The sequence below is a fragment of the Manihot esculenta genome, chromosome 8 (genome assembly GCF_001659605.2).
Source record: "Manihot esculenta cultivar AM560-2 chromosome 8, M.esculenta_v8, whole genome shotgun sequence".
Taxonomy (NCBI): Eukaryota; Viridiplantae; Streptophyta; class Magnoliopsida; order Malpighiales; family Euphorbiaceae; genus Manihot; species Manihot esculenta.
In genome coordinates, this window is record NC_035168.2 from 37,692,340 (window position 1) to 37,712,272 (window position 19,933).

The 19,933-nt window shown below is 38.0% G+C and overlaps 4 protein-coding genes across 5 annotated transcripts; 2 read left to right on the top strand and 2 right to left on the bottom strand.

Annotated features, from left to right (window-relative positions):
- Nucleotides 1-1,157: 1,157 nt before the first annotated feature.
- Nucleotides 1,158-2,433, bottom strand: LOC110619969 (plasmodesmata-located protein 2). Its single transcript, XM_021763496.2, has 2 exons — nt 1,534-2,433; nt 1,158-1,382 (listed from the first exon to the last, which is right to left on the bottom strand). The coding sequence occupies exons 1-2, from the start codon at nt 2,279-2,281 to the stop codon at nt 1,249-1,251; spliced, it is 882 nt and encodes a 293-aa protein (XP_021619188.1). The 5' UTR covers nt 2,282-2,433; the 3' UTR covers nt 1,158-1,248.
- Nucleotides 2,434-2,897: 464 nt separating this feature from the next.
- LOC110621601 lies at nt 2,898-4,723 on the top strand. The gene has a single exon (XM_021765870.2). The coding sequence runs from the start codon at nt 3,307-3,309 to the stop codon at nt 4,420-4,422; it is 1,116 nt and encodes a 371-aa protein (XP_021621562.1). The 5' UTR covers nt 2,898-3,306; the 3' UTR covers nt 4,423-4,723.
- A 680-nt stretch (nt 4,724-5,403) lies between these two features.
- On the top strand, nt 5,404-6,246 carry LOC110621065 (zinc-finger homeodomain protein 4). Its single transcript, XM_021765108.2, has one exon. The coding sequence runs from the start codon at nt 5,511-5,513 to the stop codon at nt 6,045-6,047; it is 537 nt and encodes a 178-aa protein (XP_021620800.1). The 5' UTR covers nt 5,404-5,510; the 3' UTR covers nt 6,048-6,246.
- A 345-nt stretch (nt 6,247-6,591) lies between these two features.
- Nucleotides 6,592-9,886, bottom strand: LOC110621064 (F-box/FBD/LRR-repeat protein At1g13570). 2 transcript variants are annotated; one of them, XM_021765107.2, is made up of 5 exons: nt 9,735-9,886; nt 9,009-9,087; nt 7,487-8,311; nt 7,246-7,404; nt 6,592-7,148 (listed from the first exon to the last, which is right to left on the bottom strand). In XM_021765107.2, exons 3-5 carry the CDS (start codon nt 8,276-8,278, stop codon nt 6,786-6,788), a joined length of 1,314 nt encoding a protein of 437 aa, XP_021620799.1. In that variant the 5' UTR covers nt 8,279-8,311; nt 9,009-9,087; nt 9,735-9,886; the 3' UTR covers nt 6,592-6,785. The 2 variants fall into 2 exon arrangements, with proteins under 2 accessions (XP_021620799.1, XP_043815153.1); XM_043959218.1 differs by having other exon boundaries at nt 9,009-9,347; nt 9,735-9,878.
- Nucleotides 9,887-19,933: the final 10,047 nt, after the last annotated feature.

Consider the following 19,933-nt stretch of genomic DNA (forward strand, 5'->3'; position numbering starts at 1 on the left):
AGGTCCCTCTCTCAAAGAATTGAAGGAGAAAATACATTTTTGTCCCTAAGATATTACATAATTAACATATTTGTCCCTCTATTTTTTTGAATTCAACATTTTAGTCCCTAAAGTTTAATTTCGTCAAAATTCAAGGAAGAAAATCTCAAACTCAATTTCCATAAACAAATAAAAATTTTAATAAATTTAAGATTCAAATTCAGCAAAAATAATAAAAATAAAAATATATAAAATTTAAATTATTAAAAATAAAAAGTTAAAACTCAATATAAATATTTTTTGTGATACTGTTCGTCATCGATCACTGCTTGCCATTTTAAAAATTCATTAAAATGTCTCTGATATTTTAAAAAATTTACTAGTTAGTCTTTCCGTTAATTTTAGTCGTTAAGTGTTATAAAAAAAAATCTAAAATTTCCATGATATGGAGTGACTAATTAGTAAATTTTTTAATAATTTGAGGGACTAATTAATTTTTTTTTCTAAACTATAGGGACTAAATAGTAAAATATTTAGTGATAAAATTAATAGAGGAACTAACTAGTAGACTTTTTAAAATGTTAGGGACATTTTAATATATTTTTCAAAATTGAAGGACTAAGTAGCGAGTTTTTCCATACTATAGGGACTAAATAGTATTTTTTTTCATTTTATTATTGATAAGGGTATTTTTGGGATTATATTTATTCTCTTTCCTTTGACCAGGTGAAAATCATTGACTTAACAGAAATTTTTGACGGAGGGACCTTGAATTTTGACGGAATTAAACCTCAGGGACGAAAGTGTTGGGTTCTAAAAATAGAGGGATGAATCCGTTAATTACGCTATACCTCAGGGACTAAAAAGTAATTTTTCCTAAAATTAAAATAAAGAGATTAAATTATTGATTTTTAAAAACTTGAAAAATATATATATATTAATTATAACATATCTAATACTATTATTATTATATAAATGTTAATTTTGATATAATTTAAAGGGGAAATAGTAATTTAACCTTTAATCAATTAATTTTCCCAACTACTTTAACCTGCCCAAGAAAAATTTCCTGTGCAAAAGGAGAACAGATCCGCCTGACGTCCAAGAAAATGAAACCCAAACAGGAAGAAACAAGAATAATAAAGAAACATACATACTAATGTCATACATGGGCGAAATTTTTTTATGAAAAGTGAGTTTCATTTAATTTTTTCATAAGAAAATTTCACTTAGGTGTATTTTAGATTCATAGTTGAGACAAGTTTTCCCCTATACATCATCATCTTTCCCACATCTAGATTTCATGAGCTTCAGAAATATAAACCCACCACTCAATGCTGCTGCTGCTGCTCCCAAAACAATCGCCACCTTTTTCCCTGTATTATTTCCATGTTCATCTTCTTCTGCTATCACAAAACATTTTACAATTTTGATCAGTGTCGTATTACATATGGTATACACAAGAATTTTACCAGAAATTAGAAATGAATTGCATTTTCCCAAAGAAAAGTTCAGGACAAACTAATTAAATAAGAAAAAGAAAAGCAATTTTACCTGGGTATAAATTGCCTGGCTTCCCATGTGAATTATAACCATAGCTCAAAAAGCAATTGTCCAAGTAAACTTTGCCTGAAACTGAGCTGCCACAATCCTCCCGAGCAATTTCTACTGCAATTCCTACACATTCACTGCAATCACAGCCCCATAAATCACCTTCACACTGTGCCATTACTTGCACGTATTCATAATCGGCTTCATAGAATCCATTAATACTCATCCCTTCACTTTCCATTGCGACGAAAGCTGCATCTCTCACCTCTACAAAACCACCGTCCACTGCCTTCTTCTCGCTGCAAGTTCCATGAAGCAATTCATGTTTAAGGGCCATATCGTCGCCGCCGTAGAGCTCGAACCCATCAGTTTCATAGTGAAAATAGCACCCATTAAGTTGAACTCTGGCAGCTACTGCTTGTTTACACGTGTTGTTTAATACCTGAGGAAGTGAGTTTACACAGTCGTAGCATTCATTGCCACCGAGATCACCTCTACATTGAAAGAAACCGGAGACTCCAATTGTATCATCGCCGGCGGTGGCTTTAAAGAACTTGGAACCAGAGGATTGAAGAGAGAGTTCATGAAAGAGAGAAGATAGAATTTGCGAGTGAGACTCAGTGGAAGCTGTGTGTGTTTGGTTTGCACATTTGCTGAATACTAAGCCGCTATGGTGTGAGCTAGTTTTAGCAACTGGCAGAAATAAAAGCAAACAGCTGAACAATGGAAAGAATTTGAGGGCTGAATCCATTTTTGGGGAAGGGAATATTGAGATTAAGTCTTAATCAGTAATTATCAAAGAATCCATTGGTTTAAAACTTGCAGTAGTTATATAAATGGGGAATGAAACCGAATGCTGTGGGTTGAGGAGTTGTGATTTGAGCAATTTTTCAAACCTGCTTTTATCTAACTGAAACTGAAATCAAGCTAGTCAAAATATTTTACAAATTTAGTGATTGTTAAATTAAATATTTATATGTATATTTATTATATAAAATTTAATTTAATAAAATTTATTTAATTTAATAATATGATATTAAATTTATAATGAGATCTTAGCATAGAAATTAAAATTTTATTTGGTTCAAATATATTATTTTAATTAGATTGAAATAGGGAGTTGAACTATCAACGCACAATCCTTCACAATTGACTCGTAAAATTGATCGAGACTCATACTCATAAATTAGGGACTAACTGATCTAATATGATAGGAAAATAAAACAGTAAGTTTAATTATAGCCACGACCCTATCCGTACGAGTACCGAAAGGCACATAAATTTAAAATTTTAATTTATATGTAACAATAAAAGAAAATAGCTGAAAAATCTGAACAAACAAATTTACCTTAGGAAGATAATGGAAGGTTTATTAGGTTTGACCAATGTGTTAATTTGGAAGTGTTGAACCAGAAACAGTAGATTTTTGCAATGGTCACAATAAAAATCCCAAAATTCACAGGGTTGGATGTATTTAAAATCTCTGGAGAAGAGGCAAAGCCGCAGGCAGACAAGTCTCCTTTAGTCATCATCCTTAAAAAAATATTGTCCAAAAGTAGACAATCACAAGCAATATCGCCCTTGCATTTCGCTGTCTTCTTCATTCTCAGCCCCAACTCTTCTCCTCAAATTAATCCACCTTGCCCTACCTTCTCAGCTCGGGTGGCGAGTGGAGATTCTCTCTCTTAACCTCTTCTTTTTCCACGGCCACCACCATCACCGCCGCTGCCCCCACCAAAGTTCTTGTAGGAAATATAATAACGATAACCGACCATCATGAGTCACAATGGGCACCCTCTTCAGCTTTTAGAGATAAATGTTATATCTGCTCAGGACTTGGCTCCTGTATCCAAATCCATGCGTACCTATGCAGTTGTTTGGGTTCATGCTGAAAGAAAATTGACCACCAGAGTCGATCAGAGTGGCAACACTAACCCACAATGGAATGAGAAGTTTGTGTTTCGTGTTGATGATAAATTCTTGAATTCTGAAACCTCCGGTATCATGATTGAAATCTACGCAGCAGCTTGGCTCCGTGATATTCAGATTGGTTCTGTAAGAGTTCTCACCAGCAACTTGTTTCCTTCTAATAATAATAACTCGAAAATGCGATTTGTTGCCCTTCAGGTCCGCCGACCATCAGGCCGGCCACAGGGAATTCTGAACATGGGCGTGCAGCTTCTGGACAATACAATGAGAAGTATGCCTTTGTACACTGAGCTCAGTGCTTCTGCTGTTGGGCTCAATGACCTTATTGATGCCAAGACCAATAAACAGACCATCGAAGAGAAGACGGCCAAATTGCGCCGTACGCGGAGTGACCATACTGATTTCAGCACCATGTTCGATGAGTTTGGCTTGAAAGGAAGCTCCATTGCTAAGTCATCGGTGGTTAATGGGAGTTCATTGGTTAATTATTCCGCAGTAAAATTCAACAGCAAAGAAAAATTAGATACTGGGAACGGCGGTAATGGCAACGGAAGCATGGTGAACGGATCACTTTGCTCCGATGTGGGTCCTTCGGCGTCTGTAGTGGCCGCAGCAATTGCAAAAGGATTGATTAAACCACCAGGAAATGAAGGTACTCAGACAAAAAGCGGAGGAAGCAGCTCCATCATTGATGATTGGACAGAAAACGATAGCGTCGAAGGCCTAAGAACAAAGCTGGAGAGATGGAAAGCAGAACTTCCACCGATTTACGACAACGATTCTAGTAAAATGATGTCAAAAAGCAGACGCAAACACCACCGGAGAAGAAAATCGGAGGGGTTATTTACATGTTTTGGAAATGTTTTGGGATGTGAGATATCGATTACTTGTGGAGGAGGCAAGAAGAAGCATGGAAAGAAGGTTCGTCACTGGAGTTCTTTGGAGAGTGGATCATATTTGTGAGAAAGAAATTGATCATCTGGAAAACAACAAGCTGAACCCAACAGGAAATTAATTAGAAGTTGATGAAGATTGCAAAATGTGGAATATGTATATGCTGATGGATTAATGGATTTAAAGGGGGAGATATCACTGTGCAGCCTGCAGTAGCCAAGGCCAAGGGTGAGTGTAGAATCTGAGGATGCGCATTGGTGAGGAAGGATAGGAAGATTATCACAGTTTTTTTCTTTTTTTTTTTAATCATTTTATATGTTCTTTCCAAGAAAACATGCAAATATAATCCTTGAAATATTAAAACGAATTGGTTGCACACAGTCAATAATCTTTTAGAATTTAACTATGCATACCCATTATGACATGGATACAAGCTAGTCGCCCTCCTCTAGCTTCAATCCAAGCATATTTGGAAGTTAGATTGGCAAGGACGAGAAGTGATGTCACTACAAGAAATCAGATTTGTAGCAGGGATAAAAATCGATACTAAATATATAAAATTTACTATTAAATATTTAGTGGCGAAACTAAAATTCGCCACTAGGTAGCTACGAAACAGGGAGGGACTCTAAAGATTTTGGTGAGAATTTTTATATTCGGTAGCGGATTTTTAGTGCTTATCCCACCTTTAGTAACGATTGTTTTCCATTAAAATTTGGTCACAAAAGGTTCCATTTATTGTAGTGTACATCGGCAAATGAGCTTGCAAAAAGGCTAAGGAATCTAATCAGTGGATACCCTTTTGTGGCAATGTATGTTTCAGTCAAGAATCTCTTTTTTTTTTTTTCTTTTTGAAACTTCAACTCCCATGGAAGGATAGACAGTCTTAATCAATCCTAAGTATCATTTGAGAAATGTGACCAACTCCATCTGACTGTCGAAATAAACGCATTTGGCAAAAGGGGACCTTTCAATCAGTTTTGACACTTGCACCTCGATTCCTTTACTTTCACCAAACCGCCCTCCACCTTTTGTCAGCCATACAGGCAGTAGGACCACACTTTGAGATAATAAAAACAGCAAAGCTACCTCTATACGCCGAATTGTAGAAGGCAACCCTCCACCCACTCCTCTTTCTCTGTCTCCTTCTTTTTCTGATGCTCATGGCTAATAGTAAATCAAAGTCCAAACAACTCCATGAAGAATCAACGGAAACCACTATCAAGTATAGAGAGTGCAGGCGTAACCATGCAGTCTTGATTGGTGGCTACGCAGCAGACGGGTGTGGAGAGTTCACACCAAAAGGTGATCAAGGTACTAAAGAAGCTCTTCTTTGTGAGGCCTGTGATTGCCACAGAAATTTTCATCGCAAAGAATTAATTAAAAATGGTACCGCTTTTCCTGGTAGCCAACATTTTCCTTCTCCATATGGACTACGCTGTCCTATGGGAAAAGAGAGGAATGTTTCTGGGTTTTATTATCCATTACCTGCAGTATCTTCACAGCCTTCACCTTCTCCTTATTGTCACCATTGCTGGCAGCGGAATGTGCAGAGTTTGGTCAGTGATGAAGAGTCGGTGATATATAATGGAAGCGAGAATGAGATGCAGACAAAGACAGGGAAGAGACCTAAAAAGGGAACCCACATAAATGCCGAACAAGAAAAGAGCGGCCATTATGATCTCCACCGCTAAATGTGCTTTTAGTTAGCGTATAGTCTCTGGACGCTTATGGGGCTTTGCCATTCTGTGAAAATGTCAACGGGCGTTCCCTCTCAGGTAATTCAATTGTGCTTAGGTGGTCATCATGAACTGTGAATCCTTCAGTTTGGAGATGTTTACAAGTCTCAATTGCTCTTGTTTTTGTATTTTTTTTTTTTTCAGTTGGGTTTTTCAAAGCATAACTGTTTTTTTTTTTGGCATCTCTTGTTTTCATTTTCTCTTGTTTTAGTTTTATCTTTTCAAAGCCCAATTGTAGTGTGGATTTGCGAGGGTGAAAACAATTTCTATTATGGTCGCATCAACATTAGGGAGATGAAGGAAAAAGTCAATCCAAAAATATTTTCTAAGCTACTATCTCGAGGATTCTGAATTGGTAGACTGAATCTCCATGCAGAAACAAATTACAATGTCATGCATTCATCATATAACAAAATTTAATAAGCCTTAAAAATAAAAACTAGCGGACTTCTATATTGCGGAAACACGCCCGAGGTGCATATGAAAGAAGAGAAGAAGATGAAGTGAAAATATATGCACAAAAGATGCATTCATCAATTTATTCATGTAAACTTTAAACAGCGAGTTGCTCATTGCGATGCAATTCTAAATCCAAAACCAAAGACAATCTGCCTTAAATGCAAAAATTTGAGATCAAACAACTCCAGCATTCTTTCCGTGTTATTTGCAAATCAGAATAAGGATGCCGGTCAACTAATCACTATCAGAAGAGTACGAACCGTTTGAGCTGTTATCGGAATCTGAGGAATCATCACTGCCAGGATCATAGGTCCCTCCAACCAAATTGAGTTCTGTTGAAGCCATACAAAATGGCATCAATAATGCCTTTACTTCATCCTGATTGAAATCAGGATTCTTCATGCATTCAATAGTAATCTCCTCGAGGATAGGTGAATTTTCCAGCACAAATTGGACAAACCTTATCTCAAAATCTTTACCATGGAAAGATCTCACCGTCACTTTCTGCAATTGGTTCAAGGATAAAGGAGAATGTTTTTGCTCTTCCCAAAATTGTAGAATAGGTTCAGAAACAGCTTCATTTTTGCACTTGCATGCCTACAAAATAAAATGAGATCATCAACTGTTCCCTATTGATCCAGACAACGAGTAATCTACAAAAGAAAATGAATTTATTCAGCTAGTTAGCACTCACTTTTATATCAAGTATTTGTAAACTTGAGGCACCTCCAATCAAAGACAGCACACTTGCGACTTCATCCACCTTTTCAAAACAAAATGCATTGATTCCAAGGGTTCTCAGGTGGCTATAAGAATTTGAAACTTCCATGAATGTATCACCTGCAGCCAAGAACTACAAGCAAAGCATAGACTAACAAAATCAGCACCATAATTTTCCAAAAATGCGCCCATCACAACCTAACAAGTTTTCTTACCTTCTGAAATTGACATCGCACATAAAGCTCCTTAATTGCAGGTGGCAGACCGCGGAATTTGAATCTTAGATCAAACTGGTTATTCTCAGAACCAATTCTATATAAATTGATAGAAAAGACCTCAAGAAGTGGAGTGTTGAAACACATAGATTTGAATTCTCCATCAAAGCGAAAGTACTTGAGATTGGGGACATTGATGTGAAGATGGTCAATACAGTTCAAGTTTCTTACAGTCAATCGTTCCAGCACTGGGCATCTAGAAATAAGCCTTTCAAAAATGGCAGTTTCTATGTTAACTTTGTTCAACTGAAGGCTAATAAGATTATTAAATCCTTTAAATGAATGTGCATGTTTAACCTCAAATCGACAGAGGTTTAACGTTCTCAATTGCTGACATGAAAACAAATGAGATGGTACTTCATTGTGCTGACCTCTCCGGATAATGAGGGAGAGTTCCTTAATTGACTTCTCTGATAGCCTCCATATCCACAACTTCATGTTGTAACAGTCTTTCACTTTTTCAATAGACAGAGAAAATTTCTCAATTTTCCCTTCATGTCTAGTGAGGATGTAATTGATTATGCCCTCAAGTTTCCGTTGTGACCTTTCATGGAACAAGTGCTCATCAACTATAATATGTGGTACTGTATGCCATTTTTCCTTCCACTTCTTTGACAATGCACTGGTCCTCACAGCATCTTTCAATGGCAAACATGCTAGGATGTGGTCTATCACATTACTTGGAAGGTCACTGATTCTATCTAAACCAGCACCAACCCAAATTCTCTCCATTATAGTTTATAATTAGATGTACTGAAACCAAACCTGCAATTGAAATAAATCAAATCAATTATCTTTGGGACATCTTAGATGAAACATACATTGGCCTTGCAACTTATTAACACTTACATGGTGACAGGAACATAATTAATCGGATTTTCTTCTCAAAGAAAAAAATGTTAACCGAATTCACCTATGAACATTACATCTTTCTTAAAAAATAATTAACTAAATTCACCTATTAACATTACATCTTTCTCTGCTATAAGTCTATTTACATAATGAACACTGACTCATGATGATCAATTTTTATGTAGTTATAAACAATATTAATTCAAACATACACATTAAACAAAGTGCTACTCCAATCATAACAGATAAGCTCATGTAGCTGTCATACTTCTCCCTTATCATCAGAGTTAGTGCAAAAAGTAACTATTCATCATATGTTTTTTTGGCTCCCTGATTAGCTTCACAATAAATAATCATCACAGAGATGCCCAAAAAAACAAAAAAGAGATCTTCAATTTCAATCCAGTAAAAAGCAACAAGAGACAAAACCTTAGAAATCAGTATGTTATGGGTATGCTCTTTTCCAGAACTAAACAGAAGCAAACAAAACCAAAACAGCAATAGACATCTTAGCATTCCAAGTTTGCTTTCTTCTCCAAGAATTCTTATAAAACAAGCTCAAATTGAGTTTTTTTTTTCTTTTAAAAAAATGTTAGGGCCATTAGAGTACCTGGAATATCTTTGGAAGAATTTTTGCTGCTTTCCCCTAGCAAGGTTAGTAGGCTCCACTGGACATGATATTTCTAGACCTACATAAAGCAAAAGGCAAACGGTGAACTATATATGAAGGGGATCAAAGCAACGAAATTTCTTGATGCCCACACCACAATTACAGTTTCCAATCCATGGGTCGAACTAAAACAAATGTGAAACAATATCCTCCAATATCCACCTCCTGCAACTGCTGATTAAGAATAGAACCAATATCCTGATCACACAAATTCATTCATAACAAAGAAATTATCCAGCTCACTCCCACAAAGATCGCAAATTTTATGTTAGTAAAAGGCTGCAAGGAAAACTATACATGATTAGATCTAAATTGTCGAAATATACACATTTTAATTTTTCTCACCTTACAACCAGAGAACCCTACAAATTCACAACGGCATGTTGTTTGACAAATTAAGCTCATAACTCAAAAAGGGCAGAGAATTTTCCATTAAGGAAATAATTCGGGAAAACTGATTAGAATCCAAAACATAATAATAATAAAATTTACCAAAAAAAAACAAGGGTTAGGGTTTCGTCAATTAAAAGCGAAAAAGATGATCGGCTACGGCCTTGAGCTATAGAGCCATAAGAAAATTGGGAAGGTAAAGTAGAAGCACAATTACGAGTAGAAATAGGAGTAATAAAAGCAGATACGAGGCATTATATGAAGAGCTAGACTGACCTCTTCTTCCTCCTGTGATGGCTAAGGCTTAAGATTCCCTTGTGACTGCGGAAGTAAAATTGAGTGCAGATGGCAATGCGAGTGAAGTGACTGGAAATTTATAGGGATGGGATTGAAGAAGGGGTTGCTAGCGCTTCGGACTTGGGGCTGGGGAGTTGTGTGGTGGAAGGAAGCAGTGGGCTGGGGGACTAAGAAGTGCAATTGGATTGGATTTGTAACGTTCGTGGACCTGCAAATTGTGATGGATTTTGAAGCCTTATATACAAAACCCTTTTGACTTGTGTATTATTCAGAGAAAAAATATAAAATGTTTTTATTTTAGGCCCTATAATTTATGTTAAAGTTTATAATTTAATTTTACATTAAAATATTATTTTATTATATGAGTTTCATATTAATATAAAATTTAAAAATTATCATTATTTTATAATATTATTTTAATATAAAATTAAATTATAAAGTCAGTAAATAACTAACCTTAAAATAAAATATCAGTAAAATTATAAACTTTATATATATATTTAGTTATTACTAATGCCTTCCATAAATGAATGCTTTGTTATTTAAAACATTGTAAAATATGTAAATTTTCTCAATTTTTAAAATTTTTATTTTCAAATTTTTTATGTAAATTAGTACTTAATTTTCAGACAACAATTAATTCATAAAAAATTATTAAACTAATAAGAAAAAAGAAGTAAAAGAATAAGCACATAATAATATATTTGGTTTTTGCATTGGAGAGAGACTATTAGGTGATTCACTCGCACGTTTCAAGAGAGTCTTGGATCTTGGCTGACGGAAAACCAGAATCTTTATCACATTCAAATATGGGAGATTTATAATTTGGTCTCTGAGTATTGCTATTATTAACAAATCAATCCCTATATTTTTAGAAACCTATTAAAACAACCTTATGTTTTCTTTCCGTCAATGAAATAGTCTTTCCGTCAATAAAATAGTCTATCTGTCATCTTTTTCGTTAAAATTAGATAAAAGAGGAGAGATAAATTTTTAAAATCTAATTTTAACCTCAAATAAAATCCTTTATTTAGTCCTTGGATATTGTTATTATTAAGAAGGAAGAATTGATGAAGAAGAAGAGGAAGGAGGAGGAGGAGGAAGAGGAGGAAAATAATGGGGGTAATTTAGTCTTTTACTATATTTTTAACGGCAAAAATAAACGGAAGGACTATTTTATTGACGGAGAGAAAATATAAGGATGTTTTAATAGGTTTTTAAAAATACAGAGACTGACTTGTTAATAATGGTAATACTTAAGGACTAAATTGTAAATCTCCCTTCAAATATTAATTCCACTTGCAGCAACATGTCAAAACCAACACTAGCAGCAACAAAATAATCCAATAAAGCATGTACGTTTACCAAATATAATAATGAAGCAAATCAAAACACAAGGCCAAATACCTTAATCATTCACAAGTTTGGGGGAATTCTTGCCATGAATCGGTTTTGGTTGTGCTCCTCTGCTCTGTTTTTCGGTGACTATGGTGATGGAGCGATACTTCAGTGGGGTGTCGCGTTGCCGTTGTTGTGCTATGGGTGGATTGGGTTATGGTATAGGCAAAGACTTGTGGGCTTTGGGCTTCAGATCTGCCTTTATAATATGGGTTGTAAAGTGCGGTTTGTGAGTGGTTTGTTTTGTTTTGTTTTTGTTTTGTTCCATTCTATTGAGTAGTTTTCTTTAATCTTTTTTTAGCTTTTTATTTAGCCTGTTTGAGCTACGAAAATGCAATACAATTGAATTGTAAAGAAAAAAAATAGTTTGGAGAGATTCCAAATACCAATCACAAAGATCATAAGAAAACATAATTCATGAATTTGGGATGCATTCTAAGTCATTTGCACAATGAATTTGGGATGCATTTTAATTCCATTCGACGTCACTTGGACACGATTTCAGGCTACCCCACGGAACTAACGGATACTTGAGACCAGGGCCCATGCGCAAATTCACGCCTAACTCAACTTGTCGAGATAAGCTCTGGTCTTGTATAAGGTGTAGGGCCGCACACTGGGCCCTAATAGAACTTATACCAGTCTTTCTAACACTGGTTTTGCCAAAGCCCGAGCGTTCAGAGCCCAACCATCATCAAATGCTCCTTTACCCACTCATTAATTGTTCCATGATTTATGAGAGGATAAACTTCAAGATCCCAATTATTACCGCGCGGCTTTAGGAGAGTTCTGTCAAAACGTCCCTTCTTTGCCTTCTCCTATTTCAAACTTGTGCTCTTGCTTTCACTCGTTGCTCTGCCTCTTGTGCTGCTTCTACTATCTTGCTCTTTCTCTTCTCTGTAATTCATGATTTTCCAATTCAAGGTGCATCTTACTCCTCTCATGGCTTGTAGTAGGATTCTCAATGTAGTGGGTCTGGTGTCTTCTGTTACTCCTTCTTTCTTCTCCCACTATTTTTTCCGCGTCTTCTCTGACACCACCATCTTTAAAATTAGGGCTCCCTTACCTAATGAATGAATCATTCTCTCCTACCCACCACCGGTGGGCCTAATAGACGCTTAGGAGGAACGTAATTTGGTTTTTTTTATCAAAAAGCACGAATTCGGGCTGACCTTCCCTTTTACCCCTTTCTTCATCGAGGTTTTCCGTCATTTTAGGGTGACTCCTTGAATATTGTCCCCTAACTCTATCATGTTCATGTGCTGCTTCAAGTCCATCTACCTATGTTAGGGTTTTTGCCCCTTCTATCAGGTTGTTTTGTACTTTCTTCTACCTTGTTAGGTCTAACCATAGATTTTATTACTTCTATCCCCGGGATGGATTGTCTACATTCGTGGGATACAAGGACTCGATTAAAGGTTGAGCAGAAAATTTTATAGTTGTCGAGCTAAATGAAAGCTCAGGAGTTAACTGGGATATCGGCCTTTCCTGGGGAGAAATTCCTTAGGGCTGTAATGAATTTCCTAAGTTAAGCCTAGTAGACCAAATTTGCCTTCTTTGACTAACCTTTGTAAAGAAGAAATATGACGTCAAGAAGTGCATATTTATGTCTAACCTGCGAGGCTGTGGGGAAGCTGGTTTTTTTTTTTTCTTATGTTCTTCTTTTGTTGTTTCGAGCTCTAACTGAACTGATATTTCCTTTTCAGCTTTCATCGTGCCAATGGATTTCATCAAGCTCCCCAAGAACTTCACTCTGTCTAGGGAGAGCATGAATGTAATACCCGGCTAGACTCCAGTATCGGAATTTCTACCGTCCGGTGGAATCTCAGGTGTCGGAGACCTCTAGAAGGGTAAAATCATGTTTTTATAAAATGTTTTAATGTATTTTATGTTTTTAAGCTAGAAGGAAAATGAGTTTTTGCATGAAAATAGCCTTGGAGGAAAACTCAGGTTCGGCCGCCGAACCTCAAGTTCGGCCGCCGAACATGCATGCCTTCGGGAGTGCTTTGGGCCCCCGAAAGCATAAGTGAGAGAAGTCCAGGTTCGGCCGCCAAACCTTATGTTCGGCCGCCGAACATGGCATGCATGCGGAGGCACGTTCGGCTCCCGAATGTGGCCTGGCCAGCCACCTATAAAGGGGTCCCTTAGCCGAAATGGGCGAGCTTTTCTCCCCATTGTCGTCCAAGGTGAGCTCTCCGCCATCTCTCGCCGATTTTGAGTTCCTTCCTTCAGATCTTTCATGATTTTCACAAGTTTTAACTTTGTTTTGAAGATTTTCGAGTATAAAGCAAGTTTTGGAGCTTTAAGGTTCAAGAAACTCAATCTCTCCCATCTCCGAGCTAGGGTCGTTTTCCTCTCGATCTTTAAAAGGTAAGGGCCGATCTTGAGCTCACTATATATTTTAAACAAGTTTTAAGTTGATTCTTGGGGTAGAAATGTATGTTTATGTTAGTTGAGCATTGTTAGGTTTTATGTGTTTTATGGACAATGTATATTGGATATGCATGTTTGATGTGTTGTAGATGGGGTTTAGGATAGTTTGAAGCCCCTAGGAGCTGTTATGCTTGAGTATGCATGTTGTAGAATAGGAAAATGCTTGATTGAAGGTTTTGGGAGGCATGTGTGCATGAGGAGCCGAGTTTCTGCCCTTTTGGCAGAAACCAGGTTCGGCAGCCGAAGGACTTTCGGCCGCCGAACCTACCTGGGAGGCAAGCCTTTCGGCTACCGAAGCCTGCCCCCGAAAAGAGACTTTCGTCTCTGGAGGGCACTTTCGGCCGCCGAAGGTGCCGCCGAACCTGCCTGACTTTCGGCTCTGGAGGGACTTTCGACCGCCGAACCTGCCGCCGAAAGTGCCATGTTCAGCCTTCCTTTGCATGTTTTGCATGATTGTTTTGAGGTGTTTTAAGGGGGTTTTTGGGGGATGTTTTAGAGTCATGTTCTAGTATGTTGGTCCCTCATTTGAGTCCACCTGTGTAGGTTCGGACCCGAGGAACCGACGACCCCAGCAGTGAGTCAGCTGCTTCAGTCATTGTTAGAGCTAGCTGAGGTGAGTAGAATAAACCTTTACGTTTTAAAGCGAATAAATTATAAAGTGTTGAGCATATTCATGCATCATGAACGCCATGTGATATCTTAGGTTGTTTGCATTAGAATTCACGAATATGTTGCATTGCATTCTATGATGTTGATGTGGATTGGTTATTGGATGATCCTTTAGTCCTCATATGATATGATGTGATATGGTACGATATATCATGGTATGAAAGTCCGGTTGACCCATTCTACGTCCCTGCACTATGTAAGAGAAAGACCGGTTGACCCATTCTACGTCCCGGCACCTTGGAAATGTTATGTTATAATATGTTTAAGAGAAAGACCGGTTGACCCATTCTACGTCCCGGCACTTTGGAATGTAGAGGACTATCGGTGACAATACCATCCATGATGTGATTTGTCTATGATGTGTTGCATTCTATTATGGCATATGATTTAAATGTTTTTATTATTCTGCTTACTAGGCTCTAGTAGCTCACCCCTTTCCCTAATCCCCCAGGATTGCAGGTACGGGCTAGACAGAGAAGTCAAGATGGATGAAGTCATGTGTATGTAATAGTTAGATGTGGACATGATAAATTGTATAATGTTGTAATGTAAAGTTTTGAATAGTCATGTTATGTAAAAATGATATTGAGGATTAGAGGTTGTGCTTGACCCTATGTGTATGGTGATCCCTTTTGTATACATGATCTCTGTTTTTATGATGTAAATGTTTAACCAAGCTTTACGTGATGATGATACCCCATTGGAGTATTTGATGAGGCTCCAGTGTGCGGTCTATGCTTATGTGCATGCACAGGTTGAGCTTGGCAAAAAGAAAAGAAAAGTTCAATTTTTTATGTATGTTGTTGATCATGTATGGGATTAAACAGGTTTACAGGATGTAAGTCAGGCTTGCTATGGGTCCCGGCGGCCTTAAGCCGATCTGGATCCTAGCACCGGTGGCGGTCCGGTTTTCGGGTCGTTACAATGAAGGAGACTCTGGCTGCTTTTAAGGCCAACAAGTCTGTTGCTGATGTGACTAGGGAGGTTTTCTAGGCTGCAGCTCCCATGTCGTCAGTTCATCGCTCTACTCCTACCCCCCCACCTTCTTTGGCTTTGGTGCCAGTGTCTGGGGGCTCTCATTCAATGGCTGCTAGAACATTGGTCCCTCCTAAAGCCTCGACCTCTTGCAAGGCTCCCCCTGCTCCAAAGTAAATTCCTAAGGAGCTTATCATGGTTAGCGAGTTAGTTGAGAGTAGCTCGGAAGAGGGCACCAGGTCTGCTCCCTTGGATGTCCCATCCATTCAAGCTGTGGGTGTTATCACCATCAAAGGTAGGGCCACTAAACACGCCCGGACATCAGAACCCTTAGGAGTAGCCCCTTCTCCTCCTGTTGATAAGGGGAAAAAGGAAGTAGAGCACTTGTTGTCTGCCCCGGACAACGAGTTATTGAACACGGCTGAGGTGACCATTGAGTCGATGCCAGCTTTCGTGGCTGAGATGTTATACCGCAAGATGTTCTGAGGGTTCGAGATGCTTCTAACCCCCATTTTCTGGCTCTTATTAGTCATCTGACCTGTGCCACCAAACAACAGGCAGTCTTTAGCTCACACTCTCTAGAGGATCTTGGGGACAATCTGAGGGAGATGTTTCTCATGGTAAGTTGTTTGTCATTCTTGAAAGCATTTTTGAGTTTCTAGTTATTCTAACTTTACTTTTTGTTTTCTGTGGTAGTCCTTTGGCATATCCATGGAGATCAATGCCTGGAATCGATCTCTCTAAAGCTTGATGGACCAGCACATTACTGAGGCATGCCGGGATGAAAATCTGGTTGCTACTGGTGAGGCTCGTAGGCACATTATCAAGCTCCGGGGGGCAAATTGAAGACCTCACCAAGCAATTGGGGGAGATAAGGAAGGAGGTTGCCAAGTCTTCCCAACGGGCTTTTGTAGCGGAATCTAAGTGAGATGAAGCCCTCGCGCAGCTATCTGTTTTGGAGGAGACTCGCCATCAGCGCGATGAGACCTGGGCCTAGCGCGACAAGGCCTTGGCTTGTGCTACTATCCTCCAGCAGGAGCTTACAAGTACATCGAGGACCTAGTGGGCATGACTTTAGTGGCAAAGGAGTCTCGACTTCAGCAGCAGCAACTCTGCCAAGAGGTTTCTACCCTGGAGGAGAGGTGTGTCTCCTTGCTGAGGGATGCCTGAATTGCAAAAGACAAAGTTCAATAGGCCTGTGAAGCGAGGCTGCAAGAGTATAAGGACTCCACAGGGCTGAAGGAGAAAGTTCAACAGGCCTGTAAAGCGCTGTTGGAGGAGTACAAGGGCTCGGCAGAGCTAAAGGAGAAAATATATAAGAAGGCTTTTCGTATGTTCGCTTTATGCTTCAACCAGGGCCTCAAACTTGCTCGTGATTCCCCCTCAGCTTCGTTGGCTGACTTATAAGCCCCCGAACTCGATTCCGATGGCGAGGAGATCTGCTATGGAGAGGATGATAATCCTCTTCCTAAGAACCCCCCCTTCCTTGCTCCCTGGACTGCAGGAGGGTAACCTTGTAAATGATTTAGTTAGCTCTACTCCCCCTTCCCCTGCTGCTTCTGTAACACACTCAAATGGTGTAGGGAAAGAATAAGTAAATTAATGAATTTTTTAACCTTTCTGTTATTTTCCAATTGTTTGGTTGTTTTATTTTTTCTGTCTATTTGAATTTTGTTTGTATTCCCATACTTAGATTATTTGTGCATATATTGTCTGAGAACAATGCCGAGCTACTCGTTTAATATTTTGCTTGTAAAAACATGTAACTTATTGCGTTTTGAATTTGTTTGTTGAATTCTTGATTTTTTATGCCTTTTGCCTCTCTGGACCCTTTAAGCGGTAAGATTGTGAGCTCTTTCTCTAGGCTGATTTAGAGCTAGAGGTTACTTTTTTGAGGTCAACGTTCCTTGTGATTCCCCTTGTTTTCGTGTAGCTCTCTGCCTTAGTTCATATTGTTCCAAGGTTTTACTTTTTCCTAATTTGCCATTCAATATTCGGGTGGTGTCAGGATCCTTTTCTGAGGTCAGTATCTTGCCTTAGTTTTATTTATTTTGGCATTGGCATTAGGGGTGCCGAGTTCCATCTTGGATGTCAGCACCATGCCTCAACTTTACTTCTTGTAAGACATTAGGGGTCCCGAGGTCCCTTTTCGAAGTCGGCACCATGCTTCAATTTTATTTCTTTTACCTTTTAGTACTAGTAGGGTACTTTTAGTACTTTATACTGCAAGATCTTTACAGGGTAGTGATCAGGTTCTTTCTCTTATTCCCTCTTTGGTCACTCAAATGATTAATGACGCTTTATTAGTACTCATTTTTGACACTGAGATCAAAGCAGCTGTGTTTCAATTGAGCGGTGATAAGGCTCCAGGTCCTGCTAGTTTTTCTGGATTATTTATTAGCGGAATTGGGATATTATTGGCCGCTCATTATGTAGTGTTGTTCGTCGTTTTTATGAATCAAGCTACATGCTTCGAGAGATGAACAGGACTAATATTGTTCTTATTCCTAAGTGTCGTAATCCCATTGGCATTCATCAGTTTCGTCCTATTAGTCTATGTAACTTTGTTTATAAGGTTATTTCCAAAACTATTGTGAACAGATTAAAGCCATGGATATCTTCCCTTATTCCTAAAGATCAAAATACCTTTGTTCCACATTGAGCTATTCAGGACAACATCGTGATTGTCCATGAGGTTTTTCATTATCTCAAAATGTTGAACGGTAAGTTACACTCTATGGCTTTAAAATTGGACATGTATAAGGCCTATGATCAAGTGAATTGATATTTTCTTTGTCTGGTGCTTTTGCGGATGGGTTTTGATTCATCTTGGGTCCACCTGATGATGCAATGTATCTCAACATGTAGCTTTTCCATTTTAATAAATGGGTCTCCTTCTACTCCTTTTCGTCCATTTTGAGGCATTCGATAAGGGATCCTTTATCTCTTTACTTGTTTTTATTTATTTCTCAATCACTTTCTTACTTGTTATTATCAGCTTATCATAGGGAAATTTTAAAAGGTATTAAGGTTGCTCATCCTGCACCAACTCTTATTAATGTTCTATTTGCGGATGATATATTATTATTTGCACGAGCCACGAGACAAGAGACAGAGACATTGGTAAATCTTATTCAGTCTTATGTTTTGGCTATAGGGCAAATAATTAATTTTTAGAAATCTCATATTTTGTTTAGCAAGCATGTACCTTTGGACCTTATACGTTATATTTTGGCAAAGTTTTAGATGTAGGAATTACTCTCCTCATATCGCTATTTGGGCTTGCCCGTTCCTTTAGGTCGTTTACGACAATAAGCTCTTAAAGTTATTCAGGACGGGATCAAGTTGAAGGCCCAGTCATGGAAATAGAAGTTACTATCACAAGCTAGTCCTGCTACTATGGTTCAATCGGTTTTATCTGCCATTCTAGCTTATTCTGTGTCTCTCCTTTTATATCTAAACAATTTTCATATAAGTTAAATAGTTTACTATCTAATTTCTGGTGGGGGTGATGAAGAGCATCGCAAGCTAAGATGGATTAGTTGGCAAAAGTCTTGTGTTTCGAAATTCTGGGGTGGTTTAGGATTTTGCGATTTTACCAAATTCAATCTTGCTTGTCTAGTAAAAAAGTGATGGCGGCTCATTCAAAATCCTTCTAGTTTATGGGCGCGACTTTTGAAAGGTATCTATTTTCCTTTTTCTTCTTTTTGGCAAGCTCATTCTAAACGACGTTGTTCATAGATTTAGCAGAGCCTCTTGGCAGGTAGAGATGTGCTTTATGAAGGTGTTTATATGAATATTGGAGATGGTCGAAACACTAATATTTGATCCGATCAACGGGTGCCTCAATCGACAAAGTTTTTTGTTCTCAGGCCTAGCAATTATCCTACAGAACCTTCAATGGTGGCAGATTTGATAAATCATCATACTCTAGATTGAAAATGTCAGTTGATTCATCGATTGTTTGACTCTCGACATGCTTTCTCTATTCTCTCAATACCAGTGGCACCTCTTGGTATTCCAGATTCTTGCACTTGGATTTTACATGGAATGGTCAATATACAGTACGTTCTGGTTATAAATTTTTGATTCACAAAATGATATTGCAGGATACAGCATGCCAGGCCTCTTCTTCAATTTTGATTCTTCCTGGAGTGTGGAGTTTGTTTGGTCTCTTTTGGTTATGCCTAAGTTGAAAATTTTTCTTTGGCGCTATCTCTATAATGCTTTCCCTTTTAGGATAATTTAGCAACTCGAGGTATTGTAGTTGACTCTTGATGTTCTATTTGTTTGTCTCAACCAGAAACTTTAGAGCATATGTTTTTTTAGTGTCCCTATGTTAGAGTGGTTTGGTTTGTAAGTCCTTGTAGGTATATGCCCTGTCTGGAGGGCTTTCTTAGTTTTTTGAAATGGTGGAAAGTTTCGCTGAAAAAGTCACACTTGAATTCTGATGGTCTGTTACTGCTGACATTAGTTACACTTACATTATGACATATTTAGAAAGAACAGAGTAGATGCATATTTGACAAGTTTGACCCTGATCCTATAGCTATATCGCGATGAATATCTGTTGACTTCTGGCAGTTGCAGCAAAATGGTGTTTTTGTTGATCTCTTTACTTGCGTTTTGGCTTTATCTAATACTTTACATAATTTTAGTTAGAGTCCACCTGCATTTAGGGCTCTTAGGCTTATGTGTGATGT